At 51.3% G+C, this 19,662-nt stretch overlaps 1 protein-coding gene across 1 annotated transcript in view; it reads left to right on the forward strand.

Moving 5' to 3' along the window:
• Positions 1 to 16,391: 16,391 nt before the first annotated feature.
• Positions 16,392 to 19,662, forward strand: part of ADCY3 (adenylate cyclase 3) — an 851,194-nt gene continuing 847,923 nt past the window's right edge. The window contains exon 1 of the mRNA XM_069605674.1: positions 16,392 to 19,124. Coding sequence (XP_069461775.1) covers positions 18,450 to 19,124 — 675 coding nt within the window. The 5' untranslated portion in view covers positions 16,392 to 18,449. The remainder of the gene's footprint in view (positions 19,125 to 19,662) is intronic.

The raw sequence follows: 19,662 nt of genomic DNA on the forward strand, positions 1-19,662 counted from the left end.
GAAAGAGAACCTTTGGTGGCCTACCTGGCGTAAGGACATCATTCAGTATATTCTGTCCTGCGGTGTCTGCGCATAAAATAAATCACAGGAACAAAAACCATCTGGTCTCCTACAACCATTGGACATTCCTCCAGTTCCATGGCACACTCTTTCCCTTGACTTCATCACTGATCTACCTCCAAGCCAAGGGTTCATCACTATCCTTGTAGTTGTGGACTTATTCTCAAAGATGGTGCATTTTATTCCTCTCAAAGGCCTCCCAGACGCAGCCACTTTAGCAACTTTAGCCGTGTCCAGCTATTCCCTCGAACCTCGGAGAACCAGAACCTGCAAGGAGACAAAAAGAACATCATTAGCAGCAGCATCTTACCTGCAGTCTTCATCTTTAACCACTCACAGCTTCTGAGAACAGCTTCCTTGAATCAGCACACCTCCTGGACAGTACGACCTGAAAGAGAAAGATAGAGGCAACATTAAAGAAAGCAGTAGAGACATTTGTAAATTACGAACTGCTCAAAAGGCTTACCTGGCTGGTTGCCTCACGGCTGGCTCCATTCCAGACATTCTACTCGCGCTGAAGAACACCGCGACCTACAAAGAAGGAAAACTCAGGTTAGCAAGGCAAAACTTTGCAGCGCTGCGCATAGCGCTTACTTACTGCATCACAGCGCTCTTAATGCGCCATCATTTACCAGCGGGGCTCAACCAAGCCAGTTCTCCGCGCTGAAGCTCTGCATACCTAAGGGAGGAAAAAGAGACATTCTAAAACAAAGAAAGGCATGCAGGATAGCAACAAAACTAAAGAACAGCAACAACACCTACCTGAACAATATCAAACGGGCCGGCGTCAGTGAATTAACTGGACCGCACACGCCCATGAAAAACAACATGCCCCTGCAAAGAAGGCAGGACGGAGAGCACGCCTAATTCTACCACCAGGTGGGGAGAGGGCTCAGAGGGGCTGAAATCATATGGGGGTGGAGGGAGGATACTTACCCCGGTCGGTCAGTCTTGAACACAGTCCTCCTGTATTTGCAGGCGGAACCTTCCCCGCAGACCACATCTGGCCAAAGCTGAGAAGCATACCAGCAAGTACTCCGGCTGGGTGTCGTCCCTGTGGATACCAGGTGAGCATAACAGGAATACATTGAGAAGTCCTTGAACTCTGGCTTCATACGTCCCTCACGTTCACCTGCTGCCTCCCCTATGTTCTTCGTCCCCAAAAAAGAAGGGGATCTCTGCCCGTGCATCGACTACCGGGCATTGAACGCAGTCACGATCAGGAATCAATACCCCATTACTTTGATTTCGGTCCTACTGGACCAATTGGGTTCGGCAAAGGTGTTCACGAAACTGGATTTGAGGGGGGCATATAACCTGGTGCGTATATGTCAGGGTGACGAGTGGAAGACTGCCTTTAAAACCAGGTATGGTCTTTTAGAGTACTGCGTCATTCCCTTCGGCTTGTGCAACGCTCCAGCGACCTTCCAATACTTTATCAATGAGGTTTTTCACGACATGTTGGACCATTATCTAGTCGTTTACTTAGACGACATTTTGATCTACTCCCCCTCAATCTCCACTCATGTCGTCCATGTTTCTAGTGTTCTACAACGATTGAGAGAAAACAACCTGTACACCAAATTGGACAAGTGCATGTTCCATGTAACCGAGGTTGAATTCCTGGGCTATAACATCACTAGCCAAGGGGTACAGATGAGCCGGTCCAAGGTAGCTGCCATATTGGATTGGCCCTGTCCCAACACCCGGAAAGCCTTGCAATCCTTTCTAGTCTTTGGCAATTTTTACCGGCGTTTTATCCATGGTTTCTCTGCTATCGTATCCCCGCTTACCGAACTAACCAGTGTCAAACAAGTGTTTAAATGGAATCCAGAGGCACAACAGGCATTTGAGACCCTGAAATCTGCTTTCACCTCTGCACCAGTGCTTCAGCATCCAGACCCAGCCTTGCCATTCATCGTGGAAACCGATGCTTCTGACATAGCCTTAGGAGCAATCTTGTCACAGTATTGCCCCGAGACCACTGGCTTGCACCCAGTTGCCTATCATTCCAGGAAACTCTCACCTCATGAGAGGAACTATACAATCACTGAAAGGGAACTCTTGGCCGTTAGGGATGACTTTATGGTATGGCGACACCATCTCCTGGGTTCCCCCGAACCAGTCCAAGTGTTCACTGACCACAGGAATCTCTTAGCTCTTCAATCAGTGAAATGTACCGCAGCGTGCCACGCTAGATGGCATGAGTTTTTTGCTATGTTTAACTTTGCCATCACATATTGCCCTGGGTCTTTGAATTCCAAGGCTGATGCCCTTTCTCGTCTCCATGGGGTTCCTGAACCTTCCAACTTTAAGGGAGCTCTTGTGTTACCTAATCAAGTGGTGTGTGAGTGTACGTTACGTCCCTCTCTAAAGATCTTGATCCAGAAATGGGTGTCAACCAGTCCTTCAGAAATTTCTACCCATGGATTGGAGATCATCCGTTCATTGCCCTACAAACAGGGAAAGATCTATTTACCTGACTCGGATACACAGCGTACAACTATGCAATGGTGCCATGATTCTTCTGTAGCTGCGCATCTGGGTAGCAGGAAAACCCTGGTCCTTCTGAGAAGATGGTGCTGGTGGCCCTCTATGGACCATGATATTAAGGAATATGTAGCCACCTGTGCCGTTTGTGCTCAATGTAAGTATCAACGTGGCAAACCTGTGGGTTTGTTGCAACCCATGCCTTTACCTGACAGTCCTTGGCGATGATTTCTATGGATTTTGTTGTTGAGCTTCCATTGGTTGAGGGGTACAACACTATCTGGATCATTATAGACTATTTCTCTAAAATGGCACTGTTTGTACCTTGTCGTGGTGTTCCTACAGCTCTGGCACTGGCGGATCTTTTCTTGAAGAACGTGATTAGAATGTTTGGCCTACCTTCAACAATAATCACTGACCATGGATCCCAATTTACCTCCCGGTTTTGGAGAGCGTTGACCACGACCTTGGGCATAGATGGCAGATACTCCAGTGCTTACCATCCCAAAACAGATGGTCCAACTGAGCGGTTGAATGCCACCATGGAACAGTATCTACGTTGTCTTACATTCCAACGTCACGATACGTGGGTTTCTGTTCTTCCCATGGTGGAATTCGCCTACAACAATTCCATACACACCGGGCAAGTTTATCCCAGTTCTTTGCTCTCTATGGACAACATCCTCGCTCCTTTCCTAGTATTTCTGATCTACCATTGCGCAATCCTGCTGCCCTTGGCTGTCTCCGGAAACTGTCAGACACCCATGGCATTGTTAAAAGACAGCTACTGCAGGCCCAGAACCGAACCAAGATGTATGCAGATGCACGCCGTACCCTAGCCCCTGATTACCGCCCTGGCATGTCCGCAAAGAACCTACGCATACCAGGTGGGAGAACCCTGCTACCTCAGTTTGTGGGTCCCTACAAGGTATTACAGGTCATCAATCCTGCTGCCGTCCGCTTGGATGTTCCTTCCAAATGGAAGGTACACCCGGTGTTCCATGTATCCCCAGTAAAACCCTGTCATCCATCTGCCAGACTACCTTTGCGTCCTCCGCCTCTTAGGGTGCAGCGTTCCGATGAATACGAGGTGGGCGCGATTTTGGATACCAAAGTCCGACGGGGCAGGCGTCTCTACCTGGTCGATTGGAAAGATTATGGGCCGGAGGATCGTACCTGGGAACCTGCAGGAAACATCCATGCCCCTATTCTGTTGTCACGTTTCTGGTCCACCCGGCGGGTGAGGGCCCCTTTGAGGGAGGATACTGTCATGTCCGGGCATACGATCATTCCCAGACCGTATGTGTATAGCCCTTTAAGAACGCTGCAGCCGGGTGCATGGAAGTTGGCATGGCAACGCTGGCGTCCAGTCCTTTCCTCCTCCACGTACCGCCGACGTGGAGCAAGACGTTGCATTGTCACATGATCTTGTATTTAAGCACCTCCCACTTGATTGCCGGTGCTTCTGATTCGAAATTGGTGGCGCTACGGAATTGCTTCTATTGTTTCTTGTTTCTTCCTGAATCCTTGCCCTTGATACTTTCCTTGTCCTTGGACCCTCCGTGCCCCTTATCCCTCCTTTTCTGCCCTCACCTTTGTCTCTTGGATTGTCTAGTGCTTCTGACCCGGACCGTTATCTGGATTACGTTTTTGGATTGCCTTCTGCTACTTTTCTGCCTGACTCGTGTTTTGACCATGGACTGCTAACATACCTGCTCTGTCCTCGCCCCTGGTGTTTTGCTGCTGTTCACGTTCACGGCTGCTCCCGAACTGTGTTTTCTTCCTCTGCTGCTGCAAATGTGGAAAGTTAAGAACTGTTTTGATATCTTGGCTTGTGGGATTTTGGAACTTTGACTCCTTTCATTCAGTACACGGACTAGAGACTGCCACAAGTGTACTCAGGCGTCCTCGTGCCGTCGGGATAGGGTGTGGTTTTCTCTACATTTGGATTTTGGACCTCCGTTTCTTTGCTTCTCTCCCTGGAATCCATAAGTGACTTTAAGAAGAACAGTCATACGGTAAGCCCATAAGGGGATTCTTGTAGCGGGTTGTGAGCCTTTGAAAGGGGAGGGGACTGATATTGGTTGTTAGGAATGAGCATAAGCAAGGACCACTTATACACGCATAGTCTGACTGCAATTGACAACTGCATAGTCCTGTGTATTTTGGTTTATTATGAAAGTGTGGTTGCCCTGCAAATACGCATTGTGATTAACATCGCACTTCGCTTGTAGATTCACTGCGTGTCCTGTACTCCGCATCTCATCTTACCTCATCGACATCTGCTTCTGCGGCATCGCTTCTGCGGCATCTGTCTACTTTTGTGACACCTGGGTCTCATCTGGTATCCTTTCTTTCCTCTGATTTACTGCTCTGGTTGTCTGATTATAGGACCAGAGGGGTACATCAGGAGGAAGAACTCGACCACTACACTACGTGGGCAACTCGTATCTGATAAATTGTCCTTTTGTCCTGGGGCCAGGTATTGTATCTCCCTAGGACTGTGATGATAGCACTGGCTCCCAGTGGCTACTACTGTTCAGTTACAAACCCTGTGCATTGTCCACAAGGACTCATGAGCCCTGGGGCCGCAATTCCTTCAACTCTGTCTTCCTGGTTTGCTTTCTTCTCATGGTCTTTAATCATCCCTCTCCTACTCCCTCAGGGTCAGTAGCTTCTCATAGCAATGAGTTGGTGGTTAATGTCTATCTTTCGCTGGGGCCTCCCTCTAGTACAGCCTCCCTGTCTCAATGGAACTGGAGGTGAACCATCTCTGGGTCTGGAGGCACTTTGATGCTTCCTCGTGTGTTGTGCTTTCTCTCCTTCTCTCCCCTGCTGGAGTCCTGGATGACTGAGAGAATGCAATAGTCATTTGCCCACACTCTGATCTCCGACACGGGCCTCTGAGCCACCAGTTGAACCCATGCACTGCCTCCCTGGCATCCCACGCACATGGTGGCTGTCTACTGTATCCCTACAACACACTACCAGCAATTGACACCTGATGTCTGCCCTTACCCTTCCACTCCCACCAGCCCGATGCTTTTTCATTACTGATTATGTAGTTGTATTTTAATTGGATGCCGTTCCCATGTACTGCACTGCCCACTCTCACTTCAAACCCCAGGTCTCCCCTTCACCGTGCCTATTTGCTTGCGTGATGTCAATGTGACCTGGCCTCATGGGATATGTGTGTCTGGATTGCCTCTATTCCACCACCCTTGCATCGTTGCACCTTGTGACACTTGTGTGTTTGGAGTTTGTGAATTACATGTCATGTCATGTCACATCCATTGTACATGGCTGTGGGACAGTAGTCATCAAGTACCGTCTCATGCTGTTTGACAGTTCAGGCATGGCTATGCTACGTGGCATCTGTGTATTTGCATCAGTGATGTTGGTGTCTCAACTATGCCAGTCAGGTGCTATGCACCATGCAGTACATGTGGTATTGAACCCTTCAACACATGTCCATGGCTGCTTTCATGCTACCCTTCCCTTCCATTGACACTGCGTACGTGTGGGTGTTTGTGCTATGAGTGACATGCCAGGTTAATGTGTTGCATGATAACATTGTGATACCTATGTGTGTGGGCTATGCAATTTACATGGGTCTTCATGTATTTTTCTGTATATGTGCAGGAGATGAGGCACTGGATGCAGAGGAGGAGGAGGAACAGGATATTGAGCCGCAACCAACCACCAGTGGAGGACGTGGTGAGGTAGCCCATGAAGATCCACTGGTACTACAGGCCATCCTTGCCCTGACTCAGTCTGAGTCCGGCTCAGATTAAATATTTGGCTCTGGTGGTGAACCGGATATGGATTCCTCTGTGCTGTCGCAGGTGAGTGCATCAACTGTGGGTGCTGTTGTGTCCCAAATGACTGCAGGAGGGATGACCCCTCACAGGGCCAGTCAGTGTTGGTCCGTCCGTCTGTGCTGGTTACGGCTTCAGGTTCACGCTCCACAGTATTGGCTCCTGGTCCTGAGACAGCTGATCAAGGGAGGGATGCAGTCCTGCAGCTACAGACAGTGCCATAATATCAAGGGCCAGGTTCCCTTGGGCCAGGCATGCGTTGGGTCCGCCAATGCGGTGGCCGTGTAGCAGCTGGCGATACTGTGTGGGAGCAGTCCATGTATGATGTTGCACGACAACAGGATGCTTGATATGAGATGCTGGATCAGGGCATGGATAGGGTGGCCAATTGCATAATCCCCCCGGAAAGACAGGTGGAGCTCCAGCTGCAGGCATTGCGGTCCACGTGCCGCTCACACAGGCTGCACATTGAGGCCATCAACAGGAGCCGACGAGCGGAACTCAGGGCTCTGCAGGCATCCCTGGTTGCAGAGGGTCGGGCCCACAGGGACGCCCTGAGGGAAGAGTATAGTTCCCTCAGAACTTCACTGGCTGCACCTGAGGCAGCCCGCAGTAGACGGTCTGAACAGCAGATGCAAGTTGACTCATAAAATCTCAGAGGAACTCGTGCATCCCGTGAGGTGTTGTATGGGGACCTCCGAACCATCATGTTGCAGATGCGATCATCTCAGTCATGTATGGCCGCTGAACCTCCCTGTCAGGTTTGTCTAACACTTCCTGGTCATCACTTAGCCTAGTTTCTCCCTCCTCCTCCTCCTCCCCTGTGTCTACAGGTGAAGTGTACTGTAGTCTCCCCTTCCTTCTTTGGTCCTTTCGTTTTTTGCGGAAGAGATACGGCCGTCCTTGGGTGGAAGCCACCCTGTTGCCTTTCTAGTGAAGACAGTGTCATGTCTTCGGGTAGTTCCTATGGCCATGTCCTGACACCCAGTCCAGTGACCTACCCCTCCCATTCACCTGTCTCCCGGGGCTCACGCAGGCAACCCAGTTTGGCTTGCGCGCTAGCCAAACAAACGCCATACACCCTACAGTCACGATTGCGGCCGTTTCTCCATTGGCAGTTGCCATGGAGATTAGGCCACCGCTCGAGCAGTAACACACTTGCTCGTACTGTTGTGGCCCGATCATGTGACCCGAGGAAACGGTCACGTGCCCCGGTTTCGCGGTCACGTGACTCCGTTTAACATCATGTGACCAGGAAGTGGACGATATTTAAGCAGTGCAGTGCCGGTATCCTACGCTTCACAGCTGGTTTACCAGGAGTACTCTGTTTGGCTTTCTTACCTTTATTGCTTACCTGGCTTCCTTGGACTTGGCTTTCGTTTACTGGACTTCTTGTGGATCACGCTTGGATTTGGCTGCATCGGCTTTCCTGCTCATCACGGCTCCTGACCCCGGACTGAACTACGGACTTCCTCTGGGTCACGTTCTTGTTTATCCCTTTGGTTCGGACGGCTCTTCCTGGCTTCAGACCTTCTTCTGCAACGGATCTCTTTTGGGCCTCCCTGACTGCACCTCTGCACGGGTAATCTCACTCTCCAGTTGGTGGCTGCCATCTGATTACCTGGGGCCCATCTACAATACACTCTCCAGGTGGAGACTGGCGAGGAACATCTAGACCTATCCCGCAGGGTGGGTCCTTTGCCTACGTGAGTCCCGGAACCATCCTCCCGTTCAGGTTCTCCATCCCTTTCATCAGATCCCCGGTAAGACTCTGATTGTCTTCGGATTATTGTATGTAGTGTCCTGACTGCTTGGTATCTAACCATTGCCTTTTTTCACAGCTGCCTTGGGGTTCCTAGTACTTCGGTTCCGGCTTCGGATTATCTCCACCTGTGGCCTCAAAGGTTGCACAGGGAGTGATTTAGTGATTCTCCCTGTGCGGCACTTGGGGTCGGAGGTCTTCTATATCTTCACGACTCTCAACTCAAGACAGACTGTGAAGCCTTGTCGTGCAAGATATGGAGGGTGCCGCCGAAGACCCCCTGGCCGCTGTCATCCAAGCAATCACGTTACTACGAGCCGACATGGTGGCTGCTAATACCGCGGTCCATCAGCGTCTTGACCTGTTACAGAGCACCCAACACCCCTTACCCGTGGACCCGGAGCTCGGAGACGCCCCTCCAGCACCGATACCCCTTGTACACCCAATCCCGATTCCCTCGGCTCCTGTTCCGGTGGTTTTGCCTTCTCCCTTTCCTTTGGCTGCCCCAGAAAAGTTCCATGGGGACCCGAGAAGGTTTAGGACTTTCCTTAACCAGTGTAAGTTGCACTTCTTGTGTCGACCCCTTGTTTTTCTGGATCCTACCACCAAGGCGGCATTTACTCTTTCTCACCTAGCCGGCACGGCTGCTGCTTGGGCAAACCCGCTGTTAGAAACCAACCATCCTGCCCTCTATGATTTCGATCAGCTAGTATTGGAAATGTCCCGAGTGTTCGACACCAGGTATAAAGCTCAATCCCATGATCTAGAACTGCTGGACCTGTCCCAGGGGAAGGGCTCTCTTATTGAGTACATCACAAGATTTAACCAACTGGCAGCAGAGACCTCCTGGCCTGAAAGTAAGAGATCGGTTGTATTCTATAGAGGGCTAAGCAGCCCTATGAAAGACGCCTTCCGAACTTGGCGTCACCACCTGTTGGGGGCCAAACATAAGGTTACGGTATACACAGATCACAGGAACCTGCAAGACCTGGCAGCCTTGAAATGCGTAAAGAGTAGACAGGTCAGGTGGCATCTGTTCTTCGCCGCTTTCGACTTTCAGATTAAACACCGCTCTGGTACAGAACATAGCAAGGCTGACGCTTTGTCTCGCTCCCCTGGGGGGGTTTCGTTACCGGTGTTTCCCGACACACTCTTACCCCGGGGACATGTTGTCTGCACATGTACACCCCCTCTGGCACTACTAGAAGAGATTCGTTCCTGGGTTCAAAAGCACCCCGATCAGCTGTCAGAATGGGATCCCACCTATCACAATGGTCTGCCATATGTACAGGATCGCCTAGTACTCCCTTCCACTGACACCAGAAACCTAGCCCTGGAGTGGTCCCATGACGCCCCGATCAATGGTCACCCGGGCCAGGCCCGCACCTTGGACCTCTTGAAACGATGGTGTTGGTGGCCGTCCATGAGGCACGACGTGGGCTGTTACGTAAACTCATGCTCAGTCTGTGCTCAGGGCAAACATCGTAGGGGTCGTCCATTGGGGCTACTGCGACCCTTACCCGTGCCACCAAAACCCTGGCACACCCTGAGCATGGATTTCGTAACCGATTTACCCAAGATCCAGGGTTACGACACCATATGGGTAGTGGTCGATGTCTTCACCAAGATGGCTCGTTTCATCCCTTGTCATGGTATCCCGTCTGCCCCTGCCTTGGCCAAGATGTTCTTTGACACCGTTTTCTGTCTCTACGGCCTTCCCTCTGTCCTGGTGTCCGATCGAGGCTCTCAGTTCACGTCCCGTTTTTGGCGTGCATTGACCGCTCTGCTAGGTATCGATGCCCGGTTCTCCTCCGCTTATCACCCGGAAACCGATGGCCAGACCGAGAGAACAAATCAGTCCATGGAACAGTATCTGCGTTGTTTGATGCTACAATAACAATCAACCTGGTTACAGAACATACATTACGCTGAGTTCGCCTACAACAACGCTACTCACTCCTCCACGGGTCTCTCTCCATTTTACGTCATGTATGGCCAACATCCCAGGGTCCTCCCTATCCCCGACATTTCTCCCACCGAGAACCCTGCAGCAGTAGCCTGCGTTCGGGATATGTCAGCCCTCCATACCCAGGTCCTCGTTCATCTGCAGGAGGCACAGGCATCCATGAAGGCCTCCGCAGACGCTAGGCGTACCATGGCCCCGTTGTATCCCGTTGGGTCCCGGGTTTGGCTGTCCTCCCGTCATCTCCACTTGAAGGGCTGCCGTAAACTCATGCCCCGTTTTGTGGGTCCTTATGTTGTTTCCCGTGTCATCAACCCGGCGGCCTATCGCCTGGTTCTCCCCTCCTCTTAGCGGGTGCATCCTGTGTTTCACACCTCCCTCCTCAAGCCCTGCCCATCCTCGACACGTCTTCGCCCTTCTCCTGCCCCCGTGTCCCTGGATGCACCTGATGTTTTCGAGGTCTCGGGCATATTGGGGTCCCGTTTCCTTCGGGGCCGCCTGCAGTACCTGGTCGACTGGTTGGGTTTTGGTCCGGAGGAGCGCACCTGGTTCCCCGCCTCGGATGTCCATGCCCCTCGATTGGTTTCCCGGTTTCATCGGGAGCATCCTTCCTGCCCACGGGGTCGTGGGCCTTTGGGGGGGGGCTCTGTCATGTCTTCGGGTAGTTCCTATGGCCATGTCCCGACACCCAGTCCAGTGACCTACCCCTCCCATTCACCTGTCTCCCGGGGCTCACGCAGGCAACCCAGTTTGGCTCGCGCGCTAGCCAAACAAACGCCATACACCCTACAGTCACGATTGCGGCCGTTTCTCCTTTGGCAGTTGCCATGGAGATTAGGCCACCGCTCGAGCAGTAACACACTTGCTCGTACTGTTGTGGCCCGATCACGTGACCCGAGGAAACGGTCACGTCCCCCAGTTTCGCGGTCACGTGACTCCGTTTAACATCATGTGACCAGGAAGTGGACGATATTTAAGCAGTGCAGTGCCGGTATCCTACGCTTCACAGCTGGTTTACCAGGAGTACTCTGTTTGGCTTTCTTACCTTTATTGCTTACCTGGCTTCCTTGGACTTGGCTTTCGTTTACTGGACTTCTTGTGGATCACGCTTGGATTTGGCTGCATCGGCTTTCCTGCTCATCACGGCTCCTGACCCCGGACTGAACTACGGACTTCCTCTGGGTCACGTTCTTGTTTATCCCTTTGGTTCGGACGGCTCTTCCTGGCTTCAGACCTTCTTCTGCAACGGATCTCTTTTGGGCCTCCCTGACTGCACCTCTGCACGGGTAATCTCACTCTCCAGTTGGTGGCTGCCATCTGATTACCTGGGGACCATCTACAATACACTCTCCAGGTGGAGACTGGCGAGGAACATCTAGACCTATCCCGCAGGGTGGGTCCTTTGCCTACGTGAGTCCCGGAACCATCCTCCCGTTCAGGTTCTCCATCCCTTTCATCAGATCCCCGGTAAGACTCTGATTGTCTTCGGATTATTGTATGTAGTGTCCTGACTGCTTGGTATCTAACCATTGCCTTTTTTCACAGCTGCCTTGGGGTTCCTAGTACTTCGGTTCCGGCTTCGGATTATCTCCACCTGTGGCCTCAAAGGTTGCACAGGGAGTGATTTAGTGATTCTCCCTGTGCGGCACTTGGGGACGGAGGTCTTCTATATCTTCACGACTCTCAACTCAAGACAGACAGGCAGGGGACCCCCTCTCGAGAACGCAAGAGAGAGGAAAAAGCCCAACGGCAGAAAAAAAACCTTTCAGGTATGTAGTTCGTAGGATGCACTCCAGTAGATGGTGAATGGGTTGTCTCTGTAAGAACTGGCTTTGATATCCTTGAAGGCAAAGGACGTGATGGTAGGCTTCTTGCTTGTAAACTCTGATAGGATAGCAAACACAAGTCTGTAGATGGTAGGTACGAACTGAGCCTCCAGGTGGAAACAGGCTATCAAGTGGAATGGCCGAGTGGCAAAAGACACAGCAGGAAGCGGTCAGAGACAGTGAAGGAGCAGAAAGAAAGAAGAGCCAACTGCCTAGAAGAGCAGACAAGCAAAGAGAAAGCAAACGCGGAACGGTTAGGGAAAGACTTAGCCGGTAGCAGCAGAAGAAAGGACAAGTGTGAGTAAAGCAGGAAGGAAGAAAATAGAAAGTAATGAAGTAAAGCGGAGTGAGGGTTCGGAAAGCCGAGGGAGCAGGAAGGAAAAAGGGCAGCGGTTAACGGAACGGGGCGAGACCCGTACGAGGAGCTCCAGGATGGCAGCAGTGAGTACAAGGCGTGACTCGAAGCAAGGACCAGACGGCAAAGACAGAAGAAAGGGAAACGGACTAGGAAGAAAGCCGGTATTGGCGAGAGCAAAAGGAAACAGCGTGTAGACCCAGGAGCGAAAGCGGAAGGGTTGCAACGTACTGTTGCTAAGGATAGGCGTGGCTAAAAAGAGAAACACGGAAAAAGATAGAAAGACTATACCTGCACCAAAGGATACGGACAGAACGTAGTGGGACACTCTAATGGCGATTTACTTTCCATGTATTCCATAAGTGCCAGGAGGGCAGGTGCCAGACAATCCCTTACCACTACCACCTTCTAATCCTACAACAGAGGGTGGTGACAGCAGTGACAGCTCTCCTGATCCATGCTAGCCGTGCGGCCCATTAACCAATGGATTTTTTTTCTTCTCAATATCTACACATGTGCGTGTTGACGCGCAACCTTCCCCTCCACCCCCCTGGGTGCCCTCCCCGCCCCCCGGTCCACCATGGGCCTTTTTGTTTACTTGATTTTGGTCTATTGTGAATTTATGTGACAGTGTGTTGCTTTGTGTGGCATCCGAGGGCATCCACTGTAGGTTCCAGTTGGACCCATACAGGCTTGTCTCGTGTAGGTGTTTGTGCCTTCGGGTCCAGACACATATGCCACTCCTGCTTCCCCTTTCCATGGGCTTGCAGGGAGTTCAGCACGTAAAAGTAGCTTACACAGAAGCATTGGGCTTCCATTATATCTGTGGGCAGTCTCAAGTCCGACCTGTGTATACACCCCTAGTGGGATTCATGATTGCTTGTCCAGTGCATGGCTAACATCCTTTTTTGTTTGGACATTGAGATCCATCTTTGTTCATGTTCCATCTTCATGTATTAGCTTGCCTATCTCCATTATTGTTTGCCTTCCTGCTGTATGCGCTTCCCTGCCCCCGTTAGTTAGCAGAGCCACACAAAAAATACAAGGGTGCCATGTGCAAGTTACGACACATTGAGGCACTTGCGCAATAATGATTGGTCACTGTCAGACAGATTCACTCTTGGGTCCTGTGTTTCTGGTATGTTGTACTGGCCAATTGATGTTCCTGTGTACATTGTTATTTTGATGTGTAAGAGTGAGTTATTTCTGAACTTGTTCCGTTGATCGTTGAGCACTTTGTGACAGTAGTATTATGTGTTCTCCATTTATTTATCTCTTTGGACATTGCATGCCATGGCATGGTGTGGCAACCAGGTGACATGAAGTGTGGGAGGGTTTAGGTGACATACCGGCATTTAGATGTGTACTTTGGCATGGTGTTAGTGGCATACTCCATCTTCCATGTGTTCATTTTGTGCACACCAGATTGAGTTAGTTTAAGTTCTAAGGGATGCACACAATGTGACATTTCCAAGGACACATTCTAAGGGTGGTATGGTTCGGACACATGATTGTCCCTTTGTCATCATTGATTGTCACCTGGAATGTGCCAGGGCTGTGTGCACTCCGCAGGGGTTGGATTTTGATTTTAGGGGAAAAATTGTGCCACAAGCTGGGTGCGGGCTGCCTCGACACATGCCGTTTCCCCTCCCATGCGCAGCCGCGTGCATGTGGTTGGGGATACCACCATGTCCACCGGTATGCCTAGCTGTGTCGCAACGCTGTGTAGGACACATGATGCCACAATGATCCTGCACACTACTGGTGGTGCATATATCACCACCAGAGTGGTCAAGGGAGCAGAAGCGTGACTTCAGCACTCAGAATGTGCGCTCCACTATGGCCCTAGTTGCAATATGGGCTGCGTTGTATCTTACCTATATTGGTGTCATCACGTAGGTGCTCCTTGGGTAGGCACTGTACCCTGTGGAGGTGAGATGGTTTGTCAGTGGTGTGGTTTAGTCTGTGTGAGGCATGCATGCCTTTTCAGGGCCATTTGTACTCACCAATGAGCCATGTGTTGCCATGCCTCCCAGCTTCCAGGGCCCGGTGTAGGGGTGACATTCTGTATATGAAACTATCATGGGTGGACCCTGGGTAGTTTGCATATACAGAGGTAATGATTCCCTTGGCATCACATACAAATTGCACGTTGATGGAATGCCAGTGCTTGCGTTTCCGATGTATGTGCTCAGTGGCCCTAGGTGGACGTAGGGCCACATGGGTGCAATCAATGGCACCAAGCACTTTAGGGAAGTGCGCCACCCGTAGAAGTCCTGGACCACGGCCTGCCTTTCTGCGGTTGTTCTGGGCATGTATATGTGCCTGTGACCTGAGGGGCGTGCAGTCATGATTGCCAACACCTGGTGTAGGCCATTCGGTAGTCCTCAATGCTGTTATAAATATTTATTATAAGAGATATTATTTTAATCTCCAATATTAGTGTTGTGATGCTTAAAATCACTTCTTGTCCCTCCATTTCTGCACCTGCCCTCCCTGACTGTCTCTGATTTGAAATTACTTTGGGTATGTACATCATTTTGGATGTTAAATGTTCTATATTTTTTTGGATGATTTGGGGATATATATATTTCCTGTTTTGACATTATGAACAAAGGTTTTATGAATATTTATTTGTATTTCTTCCTCCTTTTGGGGTTTTGCACAATTCGTATGATTTCACAAATGCACTTTTTATTATTTGCAATGATCAAATTGTTGTGACCACAAAAAAATATTTATTACAGCCTTGAGGACGACCGAATGGTTGAAACATGTGTCGGCTGTGAGAGGAATAAATCACCATTCACAATTTTGATGGCTGTTTCTGTTTTTTGAATAATTTTGGACTTTGTATTGATTTTAAAGAAAGAATTATTGCAAAACCGAGTCAACTGCGCTGTACAACTACACAACCCACATTATTCTGTCAGATATTGTTTGAGGAGCCTGGGGGATCCTCATGTGTAGTTTCTGCCGCAATTGACTAACATTGACTAGACAATTTGTTACTCCCCAAACCTTTGTTTTCTTTTACCTGGTGTAGGCAGTGTGACTGCGTGGGCTGTGAAATGCCCCCAACTATGGCAGCTGTCCGCTGAAATGACCCAGTGGCCAAAAAATGCAGTACATATAGCACCTTTTCCAAGGGGCTCAGTGCTTGGAAGCACGGGGTGGGTGATGTGAGGTCCTCTTCCCACTCAGTGACCAGGTCTAATATGATATGAGGCGGAAACCTATATCTGGCATAGACCTGGTCATCAGGCATCCCAAAAAGGCTGGTCCTGGGTAAAAAAAATGTGGCCCCTGCCTATCCTCCTCCTCCTGCGGTGTCCCACGATCACTGCTACGAAAAATGGCACATTCATCGTAGCTGGATACGCGCGTTGGTTTTTAGCGCACCCTTTTTATGCATTGTTTTTCGTGCGCTCTGACGCTTACGCCAGCTTTCGCGTAGCGGACGTGTTTCCAGATTTGCGTGTCTTTTCCCACCTTGCGGCAACCCTGTTTGATTCCATGAATATGTGTTGTTAGCATGAGTGTGGGCGCTGCGAGTATTTTACTGTGGTACTTCCACGCAACACCCACATTTACACTTGTTGTTCTCCATTCCACATGTTGTGCCCCCTTTTTAGATGACTGCGCAAGATGGTACGCCCCTTCGCTGGGAGTCTCGCGCAAGGTGCTCGGAGTGTCGCAGTGACGTGTTGGACCCGCGCTGATTCCTCGCAAGTGTCTGGTAAGCCCCGCACATTATGTTACATTAATCGACAAACGGGCGTTTGCGCGCCTAAGTCCCCCTTTTTCGGCGCAATTAATTCCATGAATTGGGCCCTAAATGTAGGGCTATAGATGAGATACTGCGCTCACAAGCGCAGACACCTAGGGCCTGATGTACAAAAATGTTCTCCATGGGACTTTCCCATGGAAAGCATTTTTGTAAATCAAACCCCTAGGGTGGAAAGCTGTCTCGCAGAACCCCCACTCCACCTCATCCTCTTCCACGGCCGAACAGATCAAAGGTCAGGTGACATTCGTAGCAGGGATGGAGGGGCGGGGGTGGGATATTGACGAGCGAGGGACCACATGCCGCAGGGGCTGCGGAAAGCCGGCGGAAAGAAGACAGCGGGTGACGCACGCCGACTGGAGGGACCCACTGCCGACATCTCGCTGGCTGCCATGCTTAGCGCTCACCTGGAGCACCCACCATCCACGTGCGTTTTGATTTTAGGTGTTTCGCCCCCTCCTACCGCCTATAACGTCATTGTAATCAATCTGTAAGCACGCCAACAGGGCCGTGGGCCCTCTGCATGAGCGGCTCCTCCACACACTGCTTCTCTCAGCCCTGGAGACGGGAATTCCCGGGGAGAGAGGGCTGGGCAGGCGCTGGTGGTGGCACGCCGTACGTGGGTGTGTGGTGTGCACGGGGACGCAGGCGCAGCCCCCTCCTCGGCGCACCTGCGCCGCGGCCCTCGCCAGCCTCCACCCCGCCTGCGCCGGTGTGCGGTGCCGGCCTGCGTGCAGAGGCAGAGAGAGAGAGAGAGACGGCGCTTCACGTCTATTTCATCACCAGGCGGGTCCTGGGAATCGGAGCGGCAGGGGAGGGGGCGAGCAGCGCAGTCACATCAGCAGGCGGGTGGCCGGAGCAGACACCGATTTTCTGCTGAGATATGCACTGGGGCTGGGACATGTTTGGTTTGCAATCTATTAGGAACCTCTAGCCTTGCTCCCATTGGTGGAACCGCGTGTCTTTCCCTGTTTTTTTTTTTTTTTTATACCCTGGCTGGAGGGAGAGCACCAATATTTTGGAGACAGCTGGAGGAGAGAGGCAGCAGCCTGCTGCTGGAGGCTGACAGGGGAGGGTGGAGGCTGCAGAGGCGGGCAGACTGCTAGCAGAGGCTCACAGTGCACGAGGAGACAGGTTGCTGGTGGGAACCGACTGCTGAAGGGGGGCCCCACAGCTGGAGCAGGGAAGGCTGACTGCGGAAGCAGCCTCGACGCTAGGGGACCATGGCTGCTGGAGGATGCTGACTGCCGGGAGACGGTGGCTGCTGGAGGAGTCTGATCATTGCTGGCGGGTGACTGACCGCTGGACGGAGAAGGCTACGTGCTGAAAGGCTGGCTGAGAGGCTGACAGCTGTGAATCCAGCGGGACCGCAACGGATGCGTGAAGCAGAGGGGAGTGAAGACCGTGGGGGTGCGATCCAAAGGATGGGCAGGAAGTGGCCCGTGGGAGCGATGGGGAAGCCGCGCGTCGCCCTTAACTCCACGTTCCTGGAATAAATCTCCTGCCACGGATATCCAACGTCCCTCGCCGTTCTTGCTTCGCCTGGGGGGCGGTGGGGAAGGGGGGATACCTGGACCTGTCAAAGGCTCAACGCTCCTGATTTCATCCTCCTCAGCCCCACACAGCATGACACGCAGGCCAGTAACGCTAGGTCGGCACTGGGAGCATGGGCTGCCATAAATGTACAAGTCGGTTCATTTGCTTATTTTTATTTTTTTCTTTATTTTCTTTTCGCCCAAAGGTTGTCAGGGAAGCCGCAATAGTTGTGTGGCGTTGGAGCTCTACCGAATTTCGGTCAAAGCAAACAGCGCACCCCTGGCATGTGGTGAAAACAACACACAACCTTTCCAAAAATAATTGTGCCTCCTTTCACACCCAGTGCAGTCGTTTCTCTGAATACAACTGTTCACTGTGCGTTTGATTAATTAGTTTAAAAAAGCAGCACGTTTTTAAAAACATTTTTTAAATGACTTATTTCTGAGAAATGCTCATGACGCACTAGGCCATCTAATTGAGCTTTTGAGCTAAAGATAGCATTTAGGAGCTGAAGGTGGCGCAGCAATGGAGAGGCCTGCTAGAGACGGCATGTGCATGGTACCCGCAGAGGGAATGCTGGTCTAAGCTACATGGTGGCTATTTGGTTTTAAAGCGGGTGTCTTTTGGCATTGCTTTTGCAATCCCAATTTCTGGTTCTGTGTCTATCAGTGGGCCGGTGACCATGAAGTCCTACAGCTGTAGTTGAGGGATGACAGAGAAGTCCTTCCTGGAGGGTGGCCTTTCTGGGGGTCAGTGCGGCCTACACCCCTTTTGTAAATTGATGCAGAGGTGTAGGCCCTGAGAGAGCGGCTTTTCTTCCCCGGGGTAATAGCGAGCTCACCAGCAGGCAGAATGCCTAGAAACCGAGCCTTTTCAGAGCCAGAATACTCGGCTGAGTACTCAGCCGAGTATTCAGTGAGCCTACCCTCTGGCCCGGACCATGGGGTAGGCAGGAACCATGAGGTGACTGTGAGAAACTCTGGATGCTGCCTCTGCCTGCCCCGTTTCATGAGGCTGACCTTTGCCCCAGAGTCCCTGGAGAATCTTTACCAGACGTATTTCCGACGGCAGCGCCATGAGACGCTCTTGGTGCTGGTGGTTTTCGCCGCGCTCTTTGACTGCTACGTCATCATCATGTGCGCAGTGGTGTACACCAACGACAAGCTCGCCTCCACCCTGGTGGCCAGCGTTGGGCTGCTGGCCCACCTGCTGCTCTTCATCCTATGCAAGTATGGACTCCTGCCCGACCGCATCTCGCGCAAGTTTGTGCCCTATCTCCTCTGGATTTTGATTGCGGCCCAAATCTTCTCCTACCTGGGGCTGAACTTTGCCAATTTCCACGAGGCAAGCGACACGGTGGGCTGGCAGGCCTTCTTCGTCTTCTCCTTCTTCATCACGCTTCCCTTGCGCCTGACGCCCATCGTGCTGATCACGGCAGTGTCATGTGGGATTCACACTCTGGTCCTTGGGGTCACCATCGCTCAACAGCAGCAGGACTCGCTCAATGGAGTAGCCCTGCTAAGACAGGTAAGAATGCATATTTATCACTTGTTATGTTTTGTTTCTATTTTTTGTATGAATTAATGTATGTATTTTGAGACTTGTATTGCATACCAAACCGCTTAAGAGTGGTCTCGTGGAGTGTGGCCAAGAGTGCAGAATATTGGGGGATGTTAAACGCTACATTGGCGCATCATTTTGATCCGAAGGAACTCCACCTGGTCGTCAATGTCTCAGATGGTTCGATGGAGAGCTTTCCAGTGGGTAGAGACAAGGAGAGAGACGGTGCATAGTGAGGGGGGATAACTGCATAAGCCAGGTCAGCCAATGGTTGCAGTATGAGAGTAGTGGTTGGTCTTGTGGCTTAGCCTGTGGGTCCTTGTTGCTGGAACGCTCTTTAGACCAGACAGAAGCGCCATACTTTGGGAAATGGAAACCGGTGGAGGGAGGAAAGGGACTGAGTGATTTGGTCAATTGCAGAGTTTCAGACACGGCACGTTTGAATTTTGTATCCCATCAATACACCTGTGTCAATTTAGTACTTTGAAAGCTTCTGCACAATGTC

The sequence above is a fragment of the Ambystoma mexicanum genome, chromosome 4p (assembly GCF_040938575.1).
Source record: "Ambystoma mexicanum isolate Mex_15411 chromosome 4p, UKY_AmexF1_1, whole genome shotgun sequence".
In the NCBI taxonomy this organism is placed as follows: Eukaryota; Metazoa; Chordata; class Amphibia; order Caudata; family Ambystomatidae; genus Ambystoma; species Ambystoma mexicanum.